Below are 24534 nucleotides of genomic sequence, written 5' to 3' on the forward strand. Positions count from 1 at the left end.
TTCTGGGCCTCAACGTGAAACTCCTGCTCCAGAACCAGGTTCTAACAGACGTGATACTGCAGTAAAGTGTTTATTTGTGCACTTTAGTTTAGGGGAAAGTACTTTGGTATTTCAGTTTTGTGCTATTTGTGTCACATTTAGATCATAAAGTTTTACCACTTTAAGATTGTAACGTCTGTGTTTAGTTTGTTCTGATCAACTCCTTCCATGTCGTAAGCACAGATTTGACCCAGGGATTCTTCACTTCCTCCTCATGACTCAAGCGTCTGTCATCTGCAGTAAAACCTGTACAGGAACCTGAGGCACCACATGACTCTCAGTATAAGACCTGTACAGGAACCTGAGGCACCACATGACTCTCAGTATAAGACCTGTACAGGAACCCCCGGCAACACATGACTCTCAGTATAAGACCTGTACAGGAACCCCCGGCACCACATGACTCTCAGTATAAGACCTGTACAGGAACCTCCGGCACCACATGACTCTCAGTATAAGGCCTGTACAGGAACCTCCGGCACCACATGACTCTCAGTATAAGGCCTGTACAGGAACCCCCGGCACCACATTACTCTCAGTATAAGACCTGTACAGGAACCCCCGGCACCACATGACTCTCAGTATAAGACCTGTACAGGAACCTCAGGCACCACATGACTCTCAGTATAAGGCCTGTACAGGAACCCCCGGCACCACATGACTCTCAGTATAAGACCTGTACAGGAACCCCCGGCACCACATGACTCTCAGTATAAGACCTGTACAGGAACCTCAGGCACCACATGACTCTCAGTATAAGACCTGTACAGGAACCTCAGGCACCACATGACTCTCAGTATAAGACCTGTACAGGAACCCCCGGCACCACATGACTCTCAGTATAAGACCTGTACAGGAACCTCAGGCACCACATGACTCTCAGTATAAGACCTGTACAGGAACCTCAGGCACCACATGACTCTCAGTATAAGACCTGTACAGGAACCCCCGGCACCACATGACTCTCAGTATAAGACCTGTACAGGAACCTCCGGCACCACATGACTCTCAGTATAAGACCTGTACAGGAACCCCCGGCATCACATGACTCTCAGTATAAGGCCTGTACAGGAACCCCCGGCACCACATGACTCTCAGTATAAGACCTGTACAGGAACCTCAGGCACCACATGACTCTCAGTATAAGACCTGTACAGGAACCTCAGGCACCACATGACTCTCAGTATAAGACCTGTACAGGAACCCCCGGCACCACATGACTCTCAGTATAAGACCTGTACAGGAACCCCCGGCACCACATGACTCTCAGTATAAGACCTGTACAGGAACCTCAGGCACCACATGACTCTCAGTATAAGACCTGTACAGGAACCTCAGGCACCACATGACTCTCAGTATAAGACCTGTACAGGAACCTCCGGCACCACATGACTCTCAGTATAAGACCTGTACAGGAACTCTCAGGATAAAGATATATTATTTCAGACGGTGAGAGATGTAAATCAGGAGAGTCGGGACCAGATGGAGAAACGGTTCCTCTGAAGACACGAGTCACACTCTTGGTACAACCAGTTTAATGGAAGAACACATGATCAACACAGTTATGATAAAGTTATGATAAATGTGATAAATGTGATAAAATGCAGCTAAAGACAAATTACAAGAGTTTCAATAAAAACAGAAAACTTTTATTCAAACAAAAAACGTCACAGATTCAACTTTTTCAAACCTTTTGTTTTCATATTTTCAGAATCTGTCGTTTATTTGAATGAAGTTAAATAATTAGATCCATAATTATGATCAGAGAAATAAGTCTTTTAAATTACATACTATTTATGCCACAAAATGATGATTTTAACTGTAAACTGCTGTTATTTATTTAATTTTAATAATCAAACGAAATAATTGACAATGATTTTTTTCAGACAGAAAAAACAAAAATCTGTCGCGATTTGGTTTTTTTCCCTTTTCAAATTTGCTTTTCTGAAATGTTTATTCAGATTTTGAATTATTAAAAAAACTGGAGAATTTCTCAGTTTGGATTTTTTTTAACTTGGAAAAAAATTCTTAATTTAAAACTTTTTCCATATTTCAAAATTCAGAGTAAAAACTATTGAAAATGACAAAACTCTGACAGTTTCAAATATTTCCCACTTTTCTACATTTTAACTGAAGTTTAGTTTAAATAAACTCCAGTTAAAGGAATAAAAGAACCACATTTGACAAAATACATGAAACTCTTTTTACAAAAGTCAAATTTGACACAAAATACTCCATAAAAAACTGTGATAAATGTACGAAATATTAAAGCAACTTTAAGAAAGATCAAAGTCAAAGCAAAAGTTAAAATAGTTTGTAAAACCAGGACTAAACCAGGACTAAACCAGGAAAAAACGAGGTCTAAACCAGGTCTAAACCAGGACTAAAGCTTTGCTTTGTTGTCATGGAAACATCAGCTGAAACGTTACAAAGTTTGGATTCTGTAGATTTAGTTTTTGGCGACGAACATTAAATGTAAAAATACGGACACGAAATTCTGAAAAAATACCAGTTTTTATGTACAACAACTCGAGCTAAATACTTCAAAAATGTGAGTCTCAAAAGGAAAGAACAAGACGGTGAGAAGGTCATCTGTGATCAAACCGGCCTAAACCAGGCCTAAACCTGGTCTAAGCCAGGCCTAAACCAGGCCTAAACCAGGCCTAAACCTGGTCTAAACCAGGCCTAAACCAGGCCTAAACCTGGTCTAAACCAGGCCTAAACCAGGCCTAAACCTGGTCTAAACCAGGCCTAAACCTGGTCTAAACCAGGCCTAAACCAGGCCTAAACCTGGTCTAAACCAGGCCTAAACCAGGCCTAAACCTGGTCTAAACCAGGCCTAAACCTGGTCTAAACCAGGTCTAAACCAGGCCTAAACCTGGTCTGCCTAAACCAGGTCTAAACCAGGCCTAAACCTGGTCTAAACCAGGCCTAAACCAGGTCTAAACCAGGCCTAAACCAGGTCTAAACCAGGCCTAAACCTGGTCTAAACCAGGCCTAAACCTGGTCTAAACCAGGCCTAAACCAGGTCTAAACCAGGTCTAAACCAGGCCTAAACCAGGCCTAAACCAGGCCTAAACCAGGTCTAAACCAGGCCTAAACCTGGTCTAAACCAGGCCTAAACCAGGTCTAAACCAGGCCTAAACCTGGTCTAAACCAGGCCTAAACCAGGCCTAAACCTGGTCTAAACCAGGCCTAAACCAGGTCTAAACCAGGCCTAAACCAGGCCTAAACCAGGCCTAAACCTGGTCTAAACCAGGACTAAACCAGGCCTAAACCTGGTCTAAACCAGGCCTAAACCAGGTCTAAACCAGGCCTAAACCAGGTCTAAACCAGGCCTAAACCTGGTCTAAACCAGGCCTAAACCAGGTCTAAACCAGGCCTAAACCAGGTCTGCCTAAACCAGGTCTAAACCAGGCCTAAACCAGGTCTGCCTAAACCAGGTCTAAACCAGGCCTAAACCTGGTCTGCCTAACCAGGCCTAAACCTGGTCTAAACCAGGCCTAAACCAGGTCTAAACCAGGCCTAAACCAGGTCTAAACCAGGCCTAAACCTGGTCTAAACCAGGCCTAAACCTGGTCTAAACCAGGCCTAAACCAGGTCTAAACCAGGTCTAAACCAGGCCTAAACCTGGTCTAAACCAGGCCTAAACCAGGTCTAAACCAGGCCTAAACCTGGTCTAAACCAGGCCTAAACCAGGTCTAAACCAGGCCTAAACCTGGTCTAAACCAGGCCTAAACCAGGCCTAAACCAGGTCTAAACCAGGCCTAAACCTGGTCTAAACCAGGCCTAAACCAGGCCTAAACCAGGTCTAAACCAGGCCTAAACCAGGCCTAAACCAGGCCTAAACCAGGTCTAAACCAGGCCTAAACCTGGTCTAAACCAGGTCTAAACCAGGCCTAAACCTGGTCTAAACCAGGCCTAAACCAGGTCTAAACCAGGCCTAAACCAGGTCTAAACCAGGCCTAAACCTGGTCTAAACCAGGCCTAAACCAGGTCTAAACCAGGCCTAAACCAGGTCTAAACCAGGTCTAAACCAGGTCTAAACCAGGTCTAAACCAGGCCTAAACCAGGTCTAAACCAGGACTAAGTCCTCCAGAAGAACACTTGAGGCTGAAGTCACTGATCTCGAGACTCGTACAGAAGCTTCGCCGCCTGAAAAACACAGGAAACGTTCACTTTATTTCACGTTCAAACTCTTTTAAATACATGTTCTTGTCAGAGCCGCTCGGCATCCGCAGCGCCGGGTCAGGAGAGCGTTACCTTGTGCATCGCGGCGAGCCAATGTGCCGCCCCCTTGTGGTCAGGAGTGGTGTCCAGTCTGAGCGTCTGAGCGTCCTGAGAGCCCATGGGTTTGTACTGGATCAGGAGCCCACTGGCCCTGGAGCCCCCGCCTGCAGCAGAGGAGCAGCACTGAGCGACTACTGAGTAGCACTGAGCAGCACTGAGCAGCACTGAGCAGCCACTGAGCAGCCACTGAGCGCGTCTCTGATAAAACGTGTTCAGAGCGGTGACAGCCGCGTTCACACGTGTCGCTTCACCTGCATTTGACCCGAGCGGCGACGTGTGTGAACGAGACCACGCCCTCTGCAGTTCCTCTGTAAAGCAGCAGGAGCGACTGGAGCGAGCGGTTTGAGCTCATGTTGTTGTTGTTGTTGTTGTTGTTGTTGTTTTATGGCGGTTGGCATCCGAGTGTTGCATTACCGCCAGACTTTATTCCTCAGACGTTTCGTAGTCCTCAGACTCTGTCGTTCTTCCTTGGTGTTTTATGGCGGTTGGTATCCAAGTGTTAGATTACCACCACCTTTTGTAGTTCTATGTCTTACACTTTATTCTTTAGACTTTATACTTATAGGAAGTCTGATAAACACTTTTACGGACTACGACAGAGTCTGAGGAATAAAGTCTGGCGGTAATGCAACACTTGGATGCCAACCGCCATAAAACAACAACAACAACAACAACTTCAGACTTTATTCTTTAGACTTCTAACGATCTTCTTCTTCTATGGTGTTTTACCGCAAGACTTTATTCTTTAGACTTTATCCTTTAGACTTTATCCTTTAGACCTATGGTTGTTTTATCGCTCATTTCTGTTCTGTCACTTTATAAATGAGAAAGTCCCTCTTTGTTTCTTTAGTGACACGCTTGGTTTCCATGGTTACACTGCACTTAAGCTCCATCTTATCACGTTACATGACGCAGCACATGTTATAATGATGAGACAAAAGAGCTGAGAGTTCATGTGTGAATGTGGCTCATGACAGAGTTCATGTGTGAATGTGGCTCATGACTGAGAGTTCAGGTGTGAATGTGGCTCATGACTGAGAGTTCATGTGTGAATGTGGCTCATGACTGAGAGTTCATGTGTGAATGTGGCTCATGACTGAGAGTTCAGGTGTGAATGTGGCTCATGACTGAGAGTTCATGTGTGAATGTGGCTCATGACTGAGAGTTCATGTGTGAATGTGGCTCATGACTGAGAGTTCAGGTGTGAATGTGGCTCATGACTGAGAGTTCATGTGTGAATGTGGCTCATGACTGAGAGTTCAGGTGTGAATGTGGCTCATGACTGAGAGTTCAGGTGTGAATGTGGCTCATGACTGAGAGTTCATGTGTGAATGTGGCTCATGACTGAGAGTTCATGTGTGAATGTGGCTCATGACAGAGTTCATGTGTGAATGTGGCTCATGACTGAGAGTTCATGTGTGAATGTGGCTCATGACTGAGAGTTCAGGTGTGAATGTGGCTCATGACTGAGAGTTCATGTGTGAATGTGGCTCATGACTGAGAGTTCAGGTGTGAATGTGGCTCATGACTGAGAGTTCAGGTGTGAATGTGGCTCATGACAGAGAGTTCAGGTGTGAATGTGGCTCATGACTGAGAGTTCATGTGTGAATGTGGCTCATTACAGAGTTCAGGTGTGAATGTGGCTCATGGCTGAGAGTTCAGGTGTGAATGTGGCTCATGACTGAGAGTTCATGTGTGAATGTGGCTCATGACTGAGAGTTCATGTGTGAATGTGGCTCATGACTGAGAGTTCATGTGTGAATGTGGCTCATGACTGAGAGTTCATGTGTGAATGTGGCTCATGACTGAGAGTTCATGTGTGAATGTGGCTCATGACTGAGAGTTCATGTGTGAATGTGGCTCATGACTGAGAGTTCAGGTGTGAATGTGGCTCATGACTGAGAGTTCATGTGTGAATGTGGCTCATGACAGAGTTCATGTGTGAATGTGGCTCATGACTGAGAGTTCAGGTGTGAATGTGGCTCATGACTGAGAGTTCATGTGTGAATGTGGCTCATGACTGAGAGTTCATGTGTGAATGTGGCTCATGACTGAGAGTTCATGTGTGAATGTGGCTCATGACTGAGAGTTCAGGTGTGAATGTGGCTCATGACTGAGAGTTCATGTGTGAATGTGGCTCATGGCTGAGAGTTCAGGTGTGAATGTGGCTCATGACTGAGAGTTCATGTGTGAATGTGGCTCATGACTGAGAGTTCATGTGTGAATGTGGCTCATGACTGAGAGTTCAGGTGTGAATGTGGCTCATGACAGAGTTCATGTGTGAATGTGGCTCATGACAGAGTTCATGTGTGAATGTGGCTCATGACTGAGAGTTCATGTGTGAATGTGGCTCATGACTGAGAGTTCATGTGTGAATGTGGCTCATGACTGAGAGTTCATGTGTGAATGTGGCTCATGGCTGAGAGTTCAGGTGTGAATGTGGCTCATGGCTGAGAGTTCATGTGTGAATGTGGCTCATGACTGAGAGTTCATGTGTGAATGTGGCTCATGACTGAGAGTTCATGTGTGAATGTGGCTCACATTCATGAGAGTTCATGTGTGAATGTGGCTCATGACAGAGTTCATGTGTGAATGTGGCTCATGACTGAGAGTTCAGGTGTGAATGTGGCTCATGACTGAGAGTTCATGTGTGAATGTGGCTCACATTCATGAGAGTTCATGTGTGAATGTGGCTCATGACAGAGTTCAGGTGTGAATGTGGCTCATGACTGAGAGTTCAGGTGTGAATGTGGCTCATGACTGAGAGTTCAGGTGTGAATGTGGCTCATGACTGAGAGTTCAGGTGTGAATGTGGCTCATGCCTGAGAGTTCAGGTGTGAATGTGGCTCATGACTGAGAGTTCAGGTGTGAATGTGGCTCATGCCTGAGAGTTCAGGTGTGAATGTGGCTCATGACTGAGAGTTCATGTGACAATTTGATGAAAATGCGCCACAAAAGACACAAATCGAACCTTCGTAGAGACACTGACTGTCCGTCAAACTGGTGTAAGTGTGAACGTCCTCCTCTGCAGCCAATCACAGGAGAGAGAAACGGGACAAAGAGTTCAGCGCAGAAAGAGTGCAATAAGAGTGAGACACGTGTTAGATCCTTTGAGGACAGGATCAGTTTGACCTCATCTGCGTGACTGTCACACTTTCCCACTCTTCATCCGTCCAAACAAGATGACCTTCTATTTCACATTTGTTTTTAATATCTTTAGTAGAAAATGTGTCTCTTATGATTTTATTTATATTATTTAGATATTGTTCCCCCCGAAAATTCTGATTAATAAGCCGTGATAAACCTCAGTCAGAGGGTCATAAAGGTCATTACTTATTTTGTTCAACATTTCAAAGCTTTTAATTTGATTTTCTTGTATTCTCACCATTTAATTGTGAAGAAAAATGGTGGTTCTGTAGCAAATTATAAATAAATATTCAATTTTTTTGACATTTTGTTTCGAAAAACAGCCCGAAATGACCTCTGCGCTCAGACTTTGCTGAACCGCCGTCGGTAAAAACGATGGGAAAGTGCACAGACGTTTCCACAGACGTCGTTCGTGACCGTCACAAGGTAAAACTGATCCTGTCCGAGCAAAACGGCTGCAGAAAACACGTCGCTGAGAGGTCATCTTTACCTTCGGGGCTGGAACCTTCCGTCAGAACCTGGATACTGGAGATACGAGTCAGTTCCACCTCAAAGTGACTCTCCCCGTCCAGGAACAAGTACCTGGGACACAGCCGAGAGGGCGGGGAACGGTCACGAGGGCGTGGCATTTATCAGGCGAGAGGGCGGGGAACGGTCACGAGGGCGTGGCGTTTATCAGGCGAGAGGACGGGGAACGGTCACGAGGGCGTGGCGTTTCTCACCTGTGGTTGTTGGCGAGGCGACACGACATAGTTTCACCTTTGTCCGTCGTTCCCAAAGTCACGGAGAACGTTCCTCCTGCGGAAGAACCGGACGTGAGCAGAGGTCTTCTCCCTGATCGTCCCGGGACGGAAAACGCTCCGTTTCCCCGTCTCCGGGTGATTGACAGGCGGCTGGACCAATCAGAGACGCGCGGTTTAAACAAAGATGGCGGCTAACGAGTAAACGACAGGAATGAGAAACTGAAGTGTGAATCTGAGGTCGAAGAGGTTTAGAGGCACATGGTACAAATGAGCGGCTCTGATTGGTCCGTTTCCCGCGTAGAGAGCCAATAGGGAAAGAGTATTGGTATCGAAGTATTGATACTATTTTAATACTCACTCCGTACAGTGTGAGGATCTACTGTTATGCAACTACTGCAACGTTATTTTGTCATTGTTTTGTGTTTAACTTAATTTGAATTTTATTTATGCATTTATTATGTACTTATTATGTACTTATTATGTATTTATAATGTATTTATTAAGTATTTATAATGTATCTATTATGTTTGGTTCGTGACTTGTCATCGAAAAATTTGATTTTAACACCACTTTAGTCCTCATCATCTTCATCCTCACCCTTATCATCTTCCTCACCCATATCATCACCCTTATCTTCATTATCATCATCTTCATCATCATCATCACCCTTATCATCATCTTCCTCACCCTTATCATCACCCTTATCTTCATTATCATCATCTTCATCATCTTCATCATCATCATCACCCTTATCATCATCTTCCACCCTTATCATCACTCTTATCTTCATCCTCACCCTTATCTTCATCCTCACCCTTATCATCTTCCTCACCCTTATCATCACCCTTATCTTCATCCTCATCATCATCTTCACCATCATCATCATCCTCACCCTTATCATCATCTTCCTCACCCTTATCATCACCCTTATCTTCATCATCATCATCATCTTCATCATCACCCTTATAATCATCTTCCTCACCCTTATCATCACACTTATCTTCATCTTCACCCTTATCTTCACCCTTATCATCATCATCATCATCATCCTCACCTTTATCATTATCTTCATCCTCACCTTTATCATCATCTTCCTCACCCTTATCATCACCCTTATCTTCATCCTCACCCTTATCATCATCATCATCATCATCATCATCATCTTCATCCTCACCCTTATCACCATCCTCACCCTTATCATCATCTTCCTCACCCTTATCACCCTTATCTTCATCCTCACCCTTATCATCACCCTTATCTTCATCCTCACCCTTATCATCATCATCATCTTCCTCACCCTTATCATCACCCTTATCTTCATCATCATCTTCATCATCATCTTCATCATCATCACCCTTATCATCTTCCTCACCCTTATCATCACCCTTATCTTCATCTTCACCCTTATCATCATCTTCCTCACCCTTATCATCACCCTTATCTTCATCCTCACCCTTATCATCATCCTCACCCTTATCATCATCCTCACCCTTATCATTATCTTCATCCTCACCCTTATCATCGTCATCATCATCATCATCCTCACCCTTATCACCATCCTCACCCTTATCATCTTCCTCACCCTTATCACCCTTATCTTCATCCTCACCCTTATCATCTTCCTCACCCTTATCATCTTCCTCACCCTTATCATCACCCTTATCTTCATCTTCACCCTTATCATCATCATCATCATCATCATCATCCTCACCTTTATCATTATCATCATCTTCCTCACCCTTATCATCACCCTTATCTTCATCCTCACCCTTATCTTCATCTTCACCCTTATCATCATCATCATCATCATCCTCACCTTTATCATTATCTTCATCCTCACCCTTATCATCATCTTCCTCACCCTTATCATCACCCTTATCTTCATCCTCACCCTTATCATCATCCTCACCCTTATCATCATCCTCACCCTTATCATTATCTTCATCCTCACCCTTATCACCATCCTCACCCTTATCATCATCTTCCTCACCCTTATCACCCTTATCTTCATCCTCACCCTTATCATCTTCCTCACCCTTATCATCACCCTTATCTTCATCTTCACCCTTATCATCATCATCCTCACCTTTATCATTATCATCATCTTCCTCACCCTTATCATCACCCTTATCTTCATCCTCACCCTTATCATCCTCACCCTTATCATCATCCTCACCCTTATCATCATCCTCACCCTTATCATTATCTTCATCCTCACCCTTATCATCGTCGTCATCATCATCATCATCATCATCTTCATCCTCACCCTTATCACCATCCTCACCCTTATCATCATCTTCCTTACCCTTATCACCCTTATCTTCATCCTCACCCATATCATCTTCCTCACCCTTATCATCACCCTTATCTTCATCTTCACCCTTATCATTATCTTCATCCTCACCCTTATCATTATCTTCATCCTCACCCTTATCATCATCATCATCATCATCTTCATCCTCACCTTTATCATCAGCTTCATCCTCACCTTTATCATTATCTTCATCATCATCTCCTCCTCCTCCTCATACTAAGCTCCTCCTCTCTCAGTTGATCTCGGTGTCGTGGTTGCGTCCGTCGTGGTTTTAAATAAAGTGAGTAAAAGGGGGCGTGGTCGGAGGCGTACCTGAGAGGAGGAGCTTGACCTGTTTGTCGTAGAAGTCGGCCTCTCGCTGTGAGACGAGGCTGCAGGCCGAGCACTGCCTGACTGGGTCCACGAAGCACATCCGCGGCAGAGGGAACTTCTTACTGCAACATTTATCACAGAAGCAGCGCCCGCAGCGACGGCAGTGGTGCTGCAGGGGGCGGCAGAGGGGGACACGGGTCAGACGTGTGGGGGCGGCAGAGGGGGACACGGGTCAGACGTGTGGGTGCGGCAGAGGGGGGCACGGGTCAGACGTGTGGGTGCGGCAGAGGGGGACACGGGTCAGACGTGTGGGGGCGGCAGAGGGGGGCACGGGTCAGACGTGTGGGGGGGCAGAGGGGGGCACGGGCAGACGTGTGGGGGCGGCAGAGGGGGGCACGGGTCAGACGTGTGGGGGGGCAGAGGGGGGCACGGGTCAGACGTGTGGGGGGGCAGAGGGGGGCACGGGTCAGACGTGTGGGGGCGGCAGAGGGGGGCACGGGTCAGACGTGTGGGGGCGGCAGAGGGGGGCACGGGTCAGACGTGTGGGGGGGGCAGAGGGGGGCAGGGGTCAGACGTGTGGGGGGGCAGAGGGGGGCACGGGTCAGACGTGTGGGGGGGCAGAGGGGGGCACGGGTCAGACGTGAGGGGGGGCAGAGGGGGGCACGGGTCAGACGTGTGGGGGGGCAGAGGGGGGCACGGGTCAGACGTGAGGGGGGGCAGAGGGGGGCACGGGTCAGACGTGTGGGGGGGCAGAGGGGGGCACGGGTCAGACGTGTGGGGGCGGCAGAGGGGGGCACGGGTCAGACGTGAGGGTTCGTTCATTCTGACATTTACGTGTTTTTACAAACTTTAAAAGTGAAATATGAAGAAGACAAAGACCTTCCTCCTGATGAAGTCGAACTTGGTGTCGCACTGCATACATCTGGAACACTGCGGAAACAGGAAGTGGAGAGGGACGAAGAGGAAGTCAAAACTCTTCATCAGCAACAAAAAAACCTGATGTTTCAAACTCTTTAAATCACTTTCACAATGACACGGGTTTTTTCTTCAGAAGATCGTTTGTTTCATCAGATTTTGACTTTAAAACACTGATAACAGTTTTTCAGTTTTTCTATGTTAAAAAAATGAAATAAACTGAGAAAATGCTCCTTTTTAGAGGTTCAAATCTTCAAATTCAACAGTTTAAATTAGTTTAAAAATTAGTGTCAGTTTTTAGAATCTACACGTTGGATTTTTAAACCAAGAAAGTGTTAAAAAATCCCAACGAAACCGCGACGAGACAAACCATTGTCCGTATTTTCCTAAATATTTTCCGAGGTTTTCAAAAAGCACGTCCTCTCGGTCAAAAACGCAGGAAAAGGGCGCGTTCTGGTTTGTACATTTCACAATAAAAGCTCGTCCGTGGGTTTGTGGTCAGGGAGCTCCGCCCGTTTGACCAGCGTCTGTTTGACTTTCACTGGATCCAAAACAAACACAAAGCTAACCCTACACGGAGGAGACACTGGGTTTTATTTGTTTTATTAGGTTTTTAGTGTGTGAAAATCTCCCTCACAAACTGTAACTACACTTTCAATAATAACTTTATGAAAACATCACCTAAAAACATCTCGTGACTTTATCTCTGGACAAGATGTAGAAAAACTGGCACGAGCTTTTGTTTTTCACCTCAAAACTGGACAAAAATGACCAGTTCAAAGTCTCACAACCAAAAAAGTCACAAAAGCAAATAAACTGCACATTTAGCCCAGTTCTGCCCACGTCACACCCGACGCTACACCCGACGCTACACCCGGCGATATACACCCGGCGATATACACCCGGCGATATACACCCGGCGATATACACCCGACGCTACACCCGACGCTACACCCGGCGATACACCCGGCGATACACCCGGCGATACACCCGGCGATACACCCGACGATACACCCGACGCTACACCCGACGCTACACCCGACGATACTCCCGACGATACACCCGACGATACACCCGACGATACACCCGACGATACACCCGGCGATACACCCGACGCTACACCCGACGATACGTCACGTTACACTCACATTACACCCGCGTTACACCCGGCGATACACCCGCGTTACACCCGGCAAAATTACACCCGACAAAGCGCTGACTCGTTTTGGGCCCGTCGTGTTAATTAAAGGTCTTTTTAACATGGCTTGTGACTTTGACCTTTGTAACTGTATTTTATTGTTTTTTACCGTATTTTCTGGACTATAAGTCGCACTTTTTTCATAGTTTTGGTCGGAGTGCGACTTATACTTATATTTATACTTACATACTTACACTTATACTCCGGAACGACTTGTGTTTTTTTCTTCTCTATAATGCATTTTTTGGCTGGTGCGACTTTAATTAAATGTTTAAACGTCTAAAATGTTTTTGTTGCTTCCGTGTAAAACACTTTGAGTGAAAAGTGACGTAAACTAATCTATAAAAACACATACAATGAATATGAACTATTGGCCTTCTTTCCATGGATTATTTAGTTTTCAAATGAAACACAAAACAGCATCAGAAGGAAATAAACTCTTGACACATGATTTTTTTTCCCGCTCTTTGTGAAAAACGTGAGATAAAAACACGACAAACTAAACTACAAACACGTGCAGTATCTTGAAGTGTCACGTTTTCCAGCTCTTTCTGAAGTAAAACTACGACACGACTTAAAACGCAGAGAAATGTGATGAATCTGAGCTGTTTTTGGTCCGATTCTGCAGCTCGAGAGTAAAAACGCCCAACGTCAAACTCAACGAGAAAGAGACACGAGAGCACACAGGAAACACAGGCAGGGAACTTCAAAATAAGATACAGTCACGTACTAATACTAATAACTCTAACAGATGGAACACTTATAAACTGCAGTGAATGAAAAAAAGATGCAATATTCAATTGTTTTCTATTGCAATAACTATATTTCTATTTTTCAAATTGAATTATTATTGTGGAAGTTGTTTGTTTTACGCTGTAATTGTTCAATAACTGCGAGATTATGATAAAACGATTACGGTGGCCCAGAGAGTACAAACTATTAAACTAATTCAGCAGAAGTCTGTAGCACGTCTGTAGCACGTCTGTAGCACGACTGTAGCACGTCTGTAGCACGTCTGTAGCACGTCTGTAGCAAGACAGTAGCACGTCTGTAGCACGACAGTAGCACGACTGTAGCACGAATGTAGTACGTCTGTAGCACGTCTGTAGCACGTCTGTAGCACGACAGTAGCACGACTGTAGCACGACTGTAGCACGTCTGTAGCACGACTGTAGCACGACTGTAGCACGTCTGTAGCACGACAGTAGCACGACTGTAGCACGTCTGTAGCACGTCTGTAGCACGACAGTAGCAGGACAGTAGCACGTCTGTAGCACGTCTGTAGCACGAATGTAGCACGAATGTAGCACGTCTGTAGCACGACTGTAGCACGTCTGTAGCACGTCTGTAGCACGACTGTAGCACGACTGTAGCACGTCTGTAGCACGACTGTAGCACGTCTGTAGCACGTCTGTAGCACGACAGTAGCACGTCTGTAGCACGTCTGTAGCACGTCTGTAGAACGACTGTAGCACGTCTGTAGCACGTCTGTAGCACGACAGTAGCACGTCTGTAGCACGTCTGTAGCACGTCTGTAGCACGACTGTAGCACGTCTGTAGCACGTCTGTAGCACGACAGTAGCACGACTGTAGCACGTCTGTAGCACGTCTGTAGCACGACTGTAGCACGTCTGTAGCACGTCTGTAGCACGTGTCTGTAGCACGACAGTAGCACGTCTGTCGCACATGTCTGTCGCACGACTGTAGCACGACTGTAGCACGTCTGTAGCATGACAGTAGCACGTCTGTCGCACGTGTCTGTAGCACGACTGTAGCACGACTGTAGCACGTCTGTAGCACGACAGTAGCACGTCTGTAGCACGACTGTAGCACGACTGTAGCACGTCTGTAGCACGTCTGTAGCACGTCTGTGGCACGATTGTAGCACGTCTTTAGCACGTCTATAGCACGTCTGTAGCACGAATGTAGCACGTCTGTAGCACGTCTGTAGCACATCTGTAGCACGACAATAGCACGTCTGTCGCACGTGTCTGTAGCACGACTGTAGCACGTCTGTTGCACGTCTGTCGCACGTGTCTGTAGCACGACTGTAGTACGTCTGTCGCACGACTGTAGCACGTCTGTCGCACGTGTCTGTAGCACGACTGTAGCACGTCTGTCGCACGACTGTAGCACGTCTGTCGCACGACAGTAGCACGTCTATAGCACGACTGTAGCACGACTGTAGCACGTCTGTCGCACGTGTCTGTAGCACGACTGTAGCACGTCTGTCGCACGACTGTAGCACGTCTGTCGCACGACAGTAGCACGTCTATAGCACGACTGTAGCACGTCTGTAGCACGACTGTAGCACGACTGTAGCACGTCTGTCGCACGACTGTAGCACGTCTGTAGCACGACTGTAGCACGTCTGTCGCACGACTGTAGCACGTCTGTAGCACGACTGTAGCACGTCTGTAGCACGACTGTATAATAATGTATTAGTTAAATATAACACAAATAATTGCCAAAATAATTAAATATTCATTAAATATACGAATAATTGTAACTAATCAAAAGGAACTTTATTCTGAAAGCGGAAATGTGTGGTCTCACGCGCTCCGCCGCTTGACTGCACACGGCTCTCATCATGGCCTCTGTCACACACTCAGACCTGAACCCGCTTCCACCCGCTTCCACCCGCTTCCACCCGCGCCGCGGCCGCACCTCTTTGTCCAGGACCCAGCACGGCTCTTCCAGGCTGAACGGGCTGTGGAAGGCGCCGTGCTCCGGGACCATGCGCAGGCCGCTCGGGCTCCGGACCAGCTTCTTCCCGTCCGGGACCGACGACGACGAGGACATGTCTGCGGGAGCTGCGGCGGCCGCGAAGCTCCGACAAGCTAATGTGGCTAATGCTAACGGCTAGGCCCGGCCCCCGGAGCGGTGACGGGCGGCGGCGTGAGCCAATCGGAAGCGCGGGGGGAGGCGGGCCGGGCCAATGAAGGGCTCCGCGGGGCGGAGTCACGTGCGGCGGAGTGGAATGTTTTGGTTTGTTTTTTTACAGAAGCCCCGCCCCCAGAAAGACACGCCAACTGTCAGAGCTCACGCACATGCCACGCCCCTGTCACGCACATGCCACGCCCCTGTCACGCACATGCCACGCACATTAACACAGTTTTAACTTTGTTTTAACTTACAGTGGCAATGATTAATGGACCAATCGTGACAATTATTCGTGAAAGTACTGCAGTTCATTACACGAGTAAAAGTACTGCAGTTCATCACACGAGTCAAAGTACTGCAGTTCATCACACGAGTCAAAGTACTGCAGTTCATCACACGAGTCAAAGTACTGCAGTTCATTACACGAGTAAAAGTACTGCAGTTCATCACACGAGTCAAAGTACTGCAGTTCATCACACGAGTCAAAGTACTGCAGTTCATCACACGAGTCAAAGTACTGCAGTTCATCACACGAGTCAAAGTACTGCAGTTCATCACACGAGTCAAAGTACTGCAGTTCATCACACGAGTCAAAGTACTGCAGGTCATCACACGAGTAAAAGTACTGCAGTTCATTACACGAGTCAAAGTACTGCAGTTCATCACACGAGTCAAAGTACTGCAGTTCATCACACGAGTCAAAGTACTGCAGTTCATCACACGAGTCAAAGTACTGCAGTTCATCACACGAGTCAAAGTACTGCAGTTCATCACACGAGTCAAAGTACTGCAGTTCATCACACGAGTCAAAGTACTGCAGTTCATTACACGAGTAAAAGTACTGCAGTTCATCACACGAGTCAAAGTACTGCAGTTCATCACACGAGTCAAAGTACTGCAGTTCATCACACGAGTCAAAGTACTGCAGTTCATCACACGAGTCAAAGTACTGCAGTTCATCACACGAGTCAAAGTACTGCAGTTCATCACACGAGTCAAAGTACTGCAGGTCATCACACGAGTCAAAGTACTGCAGTTCATTACACGAGTCAAAGTACTGCAGTTCATCACACGAGTCAAAGTACTGCAGTTCATTACACGAGTAAAAGTACTGCAGTTCATCACACGAGTCAAAGTACTGCAGTTCATCACACGAGTCAAAGTACTGCAGTTCATCACACGAGTCAAAGTACTGCAGTTCATCACACGAGTCAAAGTACTGCAGTTCATCACACGAGTCAAAGTACTGCAGGTCATCACACGAGTAAAAGTACTGCAGTTCATTACACGAGTCAAAGTACTGCAGTTCATCACACGAGTCAAAGTACTGCAGTTCATCACACGAGTCAAAGTACTGCAGTTCATCACACGAGTCAAAGTACTGCAGTTCATCACACGAGTCAAAGTACTGCAGTTCATCACACGAGTCAAAGTACTGCAGTTCATCACACGAGTCAAAGTACTGCAGTTCATCACACGAGTCAAAGTACTGCAGGTCATCACACGAGTAAAAGTACTGCAGTTCATTACACGAGTCAAAGTACTGCAGTTCATTACACGAGTCAAAGTACTGCAGTTCATCACACGAGTCAAAGTACTGCAGTTCATCACACGAGTCAAAGTACTGCAGTTCATCACACGAGTCAAAGTACTGCAGTTCATCACACGAGTCAAAGTACTGCAGTTCATCACACGAGTCAAAGTACTGCAGTTCATCACACGAGTCAAAGTACTGCAGTTCATCACACGAGTCAAAGTACTGCAGTTCATCACACGAGTCAAAGTACTGCAGTTCATCACACGAGTCAAAGTACTGCAGTTCATCACACGAGTCAAAGTACTGCAGTTCATTACACGAATAAAAGTACTGCAGTTCATCACACGAGTCAAAGTACTGCAGTTCATTACACGAGTCAAAGTACTGCAGTTCATCACACGAGTCAAAGTACTGCAGTTCATCACACGAGTCAAAGTACTGCAGTTCATTACACGAGTCAAAGTACTGCAGTTCATCACACGAGTCAAAGTACTGCAGTTCATCACACGAGTAAAAGTACTGCAGTTCATCACACGAGTCAAAGTACTGCAGTTCATCACACGAGTCAAAGTACTGCAGTTCATCACACGAGTAAAAGTACTGCAGTTCATCACACGAGTCAAAGTACTGCAGTTCATCACACGAGTCAAAGTACTGCAGTTCATTACACGAATAAAAGTACTGCAGTTCATCACACGAGTCAAAGTACTGCAGTTCATCACACGAGTCAAAGTACTGCAGTTCATTACACAAATAAAAGTACTGCAGTTCATCACACGAGTCAAAGTACTGCAGTTCATCACACGAGTCAAAGTACTGCAGTTCATCACACGAGTCAAAGTACTGCAGTTCATCACACGAGTCAAAGTACTGCAGTTCATCACACGAGTCAAAGTACTGCAGTTCATTACACGAATAAAAGTACTGCAGTTCATCACACGAGTCAAAGTACTGCAGTTCATCACACGAGTCAAAGTACTGCAGTTCATCACACGAGTCAAAGTACTGCAGTTCATCACACGAGTCAAAGTACTGCAGTTCATCACACGAGTCAAAGTACTGCAGGTCATCACACGAGTAAAAGTACTGCAGTTCATTACACGAGTCAAAGTACTGCAGTTCATTACACGAGTCAAAGTACTGCAGTTCATCACACGAGTCAAAGTACTGCAGTTCATCACACGAGTCAAAGTACTGCAGTTCATCACACGAGTCAAAGTACTGCAGTTCATCACACGAGTCAAAGTACTGCAGTTCATCACACGAGTCAAAGTACTGCAGTTCATCACACGAGTCAAAGTACTGCAGTTCATCACACGAGTCAAAGTACTGCAGTTCATCACACGAGTCAAAGTACTGCAGTTCATCACACGAGTCAAAGTACTGCAGTTCATCACACGAGTCAAAGTACTGCAGTTCATTACACGAATAAAAGTACTGCAGTTCATCACACGAGTCAAAGTACTGCAGTTCATTACACGAGTCAAAGTACTGCAGTTCATCACACGAGTCAAAGTACTGCAGTTCATCACACGAGTCAAAGTACTGCAGTTCATTACACGAGTCAAAGTACTGCAGTTCATCACACGAGTCAAAGTACTGCAGTTCATCACACGAGTAAAAGTACTGCAGTTCATCACACGAGTCAAAGTACTGCAGTTCATCACACGAGTCAAAGTACTGCAGTTCATCACACGAGTAAAAGTACTGCAGTTCATCACACGAGTCAAAGTACTGCAGTTCATCACACGAGTCAAAGTACTGCAGTTCATTACACGAATAAAAGTACTGCAGTTCATCACACGAGTCAAAGTACTGCAGTTCATCACACGAGTCAAAGTACTGCAGTTCATTACACAAATAAAAGTACTGCAGTTCATCACACGAGTCAAAGTACTGCAGTTCATCACACGAGTCAAAGTACTGCAGTTCATCACACGAGTCAAAGTACTGCAGTTCATCACACGAGTCAAAGTACTGCAGTTCATCACACGAGTCAAAGTACTGCAGTTCATTACACGAATAAAAGTACTGCAGTTCATCACACGAGTCAAAGTACTGCAGTTCATTACACGAGTCAAAGTACTGCAGTTCATCACACGAGTCAAAGTACTGCAGTTCATCACACGAGTCAAAGTACTGCAGTTCATTACACGAGTCAAAGTACTGCAGTTCATCACACGAGTAAAAGTACTGCAGTTCATCACACGAGTCAAAGTACTGCAGTTCATTACACGAGTAAAAGTACTGCAGTTCATCACACGAGTAAAAGTACTGCAGTTCATTACACGAGTAAAAGTACTGCAGTTCATCACACGAGTCAAAGTACTGCAGTTCATCACACGAGTCAAAGTACTGCAGTTCATTACACGAATAAAAGTACTGCAGTTCATCACACGAGTCAAAGTACTGCAGTTCATCACACGAGTCAAAGTACTGCAGTTCATTACACGAATAAAAGTACTGCAGTTCATCACACGAGTCAAAGTACTGCAGTTCATCACACGAGTCAAAGTACTGCAGTTCATTACACGAATAAAAGTACTGCAGTTCATCACACGAGTCAAAGTACTGCAGTTCATTACACGAATAAAAGTACTGCAGTTCATTACACGAATAAAAGTACTGCAGTTCATCACACGAGTCAAAGTACTGCAGTTCATTACACGAGTCAAAGTACTGCAGTTCATCACACGAGTCAAAGTACTGCAGTTCATTACACGAAAAAAAGTACTGCAGTTCATCACACGAGTCAAAGTACTGCAGTTCATCACACGAGTCAAAGTACTGCAGTTCATCACACGAGTCAAAGTACTGCAGTTCATCACACGAGTCAAAGTACTGCAGTTCATCACACGAGTCAAAGTACTGCAGGTCATCACACGAGTAAAAGTACTGCAGTTCATTACACGAGTCAAAGTACTGCAGTTCATTACACGAGTCAAAGTACTGCAGTTCATCACACGAGTCAAAGTACTGCAGTTCATCACACGAGTCAAAGTACTGCAGTTCATCACACGAGTCAAAGTACTGCAGTTCATCACACGAGTCAAAGTACTGCAGTTCATCACACGAGTCAAAGTACTGCAGTTCATCACACGAGTCAAAGTACTGCAGTTCATCACACGAGTCAAAGTACTGCAGTTCATCACACGAGTCAAAGTACTGCAGTTCATCACACGAGTCAAAGTACTGCAGTTCATTACACGAATAAAAGTACTGCAGTTCATCACACGAGTCAAAGTACTGCAGTTCATTACACGAGTCAAAGTACTGCAGTTCATCACACGAGTCAAAGTACTGCAGTTCATCACACGAGTCAAAGTACTGCAGTTCATTACACGAGTCAAAGTACTGCAGTTCATCACACGAGTCAAAGTACTGCAGTTCATCACACGAGTAAAAGTACTGCAGTTCATCACACGAGTCAAAGTACTGCAGTTCATCACACGAGTCAAAGTACTGCAGTTCATCACACGAGTAAAAGTACTGCAGTTCATCACACGAGTCAAAGTACTGCAGTTCATCACACGAGTCAAAGTACTGCAGTTCATTACACGAATAAAAGTACTGCAGTTCATCACACGAGTCAAAGTACTGCAGTTCATCACACGAGTCAAAGTACTGCAGTTCATTACACAAATAAAAGTACTGCAGTTCATCACACGAGTCAAAGTACTGCAGTTCATCACACGAGTCAAAGTACTGCAGTTCATCACACGAGTCAAAGTACTGCAGTTCATCACACGAGTCAAAGTACTGCAGTTCATCACACGAGTCAAAGTACTGCAGTTCATTACACGAATAAAAGTACTGCAGTTCATCACACGAGTCAAAGTACTGCAGTTCATTACACGAGTCAAAGTACTGCAGTTCATCACACGAGTCAAAGTACTGCAGTTCATCACACGAGTCAAAGTACTGCAGTTCATTACACGAGTCAAAGTACTGCAGTTCATCACACGAGTAAAAGTACTGCAGTTCATCACACGAGTCAAAGTACTGCAGTTCATTACACGAGTAAAAGTACTGCAGTTCATCACACGAGTAAAAGTACTGCAGTTCATTACACGAGTAAAAGTACTGCAGTTCATCACACGAGTCAAAGTACTGCAGTTCATCACACGAGTCAAAGTACTGCAGTTCATTACACGAATAAAAGTACTGCAGTTCATCACACGAGTCAAAGTACTGCAGTTCATCACACGAGTCAAAGTACTGCAGTTCATTACACGAATAAAAGTACTGCAGTTCATCACACGAGTCAAAGTACTGCAGTTCATCACACGAGTCAAAGTACTGCAGTTCATTACACGAATAAAAGTACTGCAGTTCATCACACGAGTCAAAGTACTGCAGTTCATTACACGAATAAAAGTACTGCAGTTCATTACACGAATAAAAGTACTGCAGTTCATCACACGAATAAAAGTACTGCAGTTCATCACACGAGTCAAAGTACTGCAGTTCATTACACGAGTCAAAGTACTGCAGTTCATCACACGAGTCAAAGTACTGCAGTTCATTACACGAATAAAAGTACTGCAGTTCATCACACGAGTCAAAGTACTGCAGTTCATCACACGAGTCAAAGTACTGCAGTTCATTACACGAATAAAAGTACTGCAGTTCATCACACGAGTCAAAGTACTGCAGTTCATCACACGAGTCAAAGTACTGCAGTTCATTACACGAGTCAAAGTACTGCAGTTCATCACACGAGTCAAAGTACTGCAGTTCATCACACGAGTCAAAGTACTGCAGTTCATTACACGAATAAAAGTACTGCAGTTCATCACACGAGTCAAAGTACTGCAGTTCATTACACGAGTCAAAGTACTGCAGTTCATCACACGAGTCAAAGTACTGCAGTTCATTACACGAATAAAAGTACTGCAGTTCATCACACGAGTCAAAGTACTGCAGTTCATCACACGAGTCAAAGTACTGCAGTTCATCACACGAGTCAAAGTACTGCAGTTCATTACACGAATAAAAGTACTGCAGTTCATCACACGAGTCAAAGTACTGCAGTTCATTACACGAGTCAAAGTACTGCAGTTCATCACACGAGTCAAAGTACTGCAGTTCATCACACGAGTCAAAGTACTGCAGTTCATCACACAAGTCAAAGTACTGCAGTTCATCACACGAGTCAAAGTACTGCAGTTCATTACACGAATAAAAGTACTGCAGTTCATCACACGAGTCAAAGTACTGCAGTTCATTACACGAGTCAAAGTACTGCAGTTCATAACACGAGTCAAAGTACTGCAGTTCATCACACGAGTCAAAGTACTGCAGTTCATCACACGAGTCAAAGTACTGCAGTTCATTACACGAGTAAAAGTACTGCAGTTCATCACACGAGTAAAAGTACTGCAGTTCATCACACGAGTCAAAGTACTGCAGTTCATTACACGAGTAAAAGTACTGCAGTTCATTACACGAGTCAAAGTACTGCAGTTCATCACACGAGTCAAAGTACTGCAGTTCATCACACGAGTAAAAGTACTGCAGTTCATTACACGAGTCAAAGTACTGCAGTTCATCACACGAGTAAAAGTACTGCAGTTCATCACACGAGTCAAAGTACTGCAGTTCATTACACGAGTCAAAGTACTGCAGTTCATCACACGAGTAAAAGTACTGCAGTTCATCACACGAGTCAAAGTACTGCAGTTCATCACACGAGTCAAAGTACTGCAGTTCATTACACAAATAAAAGTACTGCAGTTCATCACACGAGTCAAAGTACTGCAGTTCATCACACGAGTCAATGTACTGCAGTTCATTACACGAATAAAAGTACTGCAGTTCATCACACGAGTCAAAGTACTGCAGTTCATCACACGAGTCAAAGTACTGCAGTTCATCACACGAGTCAAAGTACTGCAGTTCATTACACGAGTCAAAGTACTGCAGTTCATCACACGAGTAAAAGTACTGCAGTTCATTACACGAGTAAAAGTACTGCAGTTCATCACACGAGTCAAAGTACTGCAGTTCATTACACGAGTCAAAGTACTGCAGTTCATTACACGAGTCAAAGTACTGCAGTTCATTACACGGGTCAAAGTACTGCAGTTCATTACACGAGTCAAAGTACTGCAGTTCATTATACGGGTCAAAGTACTGCAGTTCATTACACGGGTCAAAGTACTGCAGTTCATTACACAAATAAAAGTACTGCAGTTCATTACACGAGTCAAAGTACTGCAGTTCATTACACGGGTCAAAGTACTGCAGTTCATTACACGAGTCAAAGTACTGCAGTTCATCACACGAGTCAAAGTACTGCAGTTCATCACACGAGTCAAAGTACTGCAGTTCATTACACGAGTCAAAGTACTGCAGTTCATTACACGAGTAAAAGTACTGCAGTTCATTACACAAGTAAAAGTACTGCAGTTCATCACACGAGTCAAAGTACTGCAGTTCATTACACGAGTAAAAGTACTGCAGTTCATTACACGAGTCAAAGTACTGCAGTTCATCACACGAGTCAAAGTACTGCAGTTCATCACACGAGTCAAAGTACTGCAGTTCATTACCATTACACGAGTCAAAGTACTGCAGTTCATTACACGAGTCAAAGTACTGCAGTTCATCACACGAATAAAAGTACTGCAGTTCATCACACGAGTCAAAGTACTGCAGTTCATCACACGAGTCAAAGTACTGCAGTTCATCACACGAGTCAAAGTACTGCAGTTCATCACACGAGTCAAAGTACTGCAGTTCATCACACGAGTCAAAGTACTGCAGTTCATTACACGAGTCAAAGTACTGCAGTTCATTACACGAGTAAAAGTACTGCAGTTCATCACACGAGTCAAAGTACTGCAGTTCATTACACGAGTCAAAGTACTGCAGTTCATCAAACGAGTCAAAGTACTGCAGTTCATTACACGAATAAAAGTACTGCAGTTCATCACACGAGTCAAAGTACTGCAGTTCATCACACGAGTCAAAGTACTGCAGTTCATTACACGAATAAAAGTACTGCAGTTCATCACACGAGTCAAAGTACTGCAGTTCATCACACAAGTCAAAGTACTGCAGTTCATCACACGAGTCAAAGTACTGCAGTTCATTACACGAATAAAAGTACTGCAGTTCATCACACGAGTCAAAGTACTGCAGTTCATTACAC

At 45.0% G+C, this 24534-nt stretch overlaps 1 protein-coding gene across 2 annotated transcripts; it reads right to left on the reverse strand.

The window, feature by feature from the left end:
• Window positions 1–4095: 4095 nt before the first annotated feature.
• Window positions 4096–15801, reverse strand: LOC140370116 (zinc finger FYVE domain-containing protein 21-like). 2 transcript variants are annotated; one of them, XM_072457094.1, is made up of 8 exons: window positions 15626–15801; window positions 11725–11775; window positions 10846–11014; window positions 8199–8274; window positions 7967–8058; window positions 7301–7354; window positions 4303–4433; window positions 4096–4194 (listed from the first exon to the last, which is right to left on the reverse strand). In XM_072457094.1, exons 1-8 carry the CDS (start codon window positions 15758–15760, stop codon window positions 4159–4161), a joined length of 744 nt encoding a protein of 247 aa, XP_072313195.1. In that variant the 5' UTR covers window positions 15761–15801; the 3' UTR covers window positions 4096–4158. The 2 variants fall into 2 exon arrangements, with proteins under 2 accessions (XP_072313195.1, XP_072313196.1); XM_072457095.1 differs by lacking the exon at window positions 7301–7354 and having other exon boundaries at window positions 4097–4194; window positions 15626–15800.
• Window positions 15802–24534: the final 8733 nt, after the last annotated feature.

This window comes from Eucyclogobius newberryi, unplaced genomic scaffold, assembly GCF_026437365.1.
Source record: "Eucyclogobius newberryi isolate DKJ021-1_F unplaced genomic scaffold, fEucNew1.0.hap1 SCAF_21, whole genome shotgun sequence".
NCBI lineage: Eukaryota > Metazoa > Chordata > Actinopteri > Gobiiformes > Gobiidae > Eucyclogobius > Eucyclogobius newberryi.

Excerpts from the sequence above, each read along its gene's own strand:
- LOC140370116 (XM_072457094.1), bottom strand. The coding sequence starts at position 15,760 with ATGTCCTCGTCGTCGTCGGTCCCGGACGGGAAGAAGCTGGTCCGGAGC. Across the intron at positions 8,275-10,845 it reads GGTCAAGCTCCTCCTCTCAG|GAGGAACGTTCTCCGTGACT; the intron begins GTACGCCTCCGA and ends GTTCTTCCGCAG. Across the intron at positions 4,434-7,300 it reads CAGTCAGTGTCTCTACGAAG|GCGGGGGCTCCAGGGCCAGT; the intron begins GTTCGATTTGTG and ends CCTCTGCTGCAG.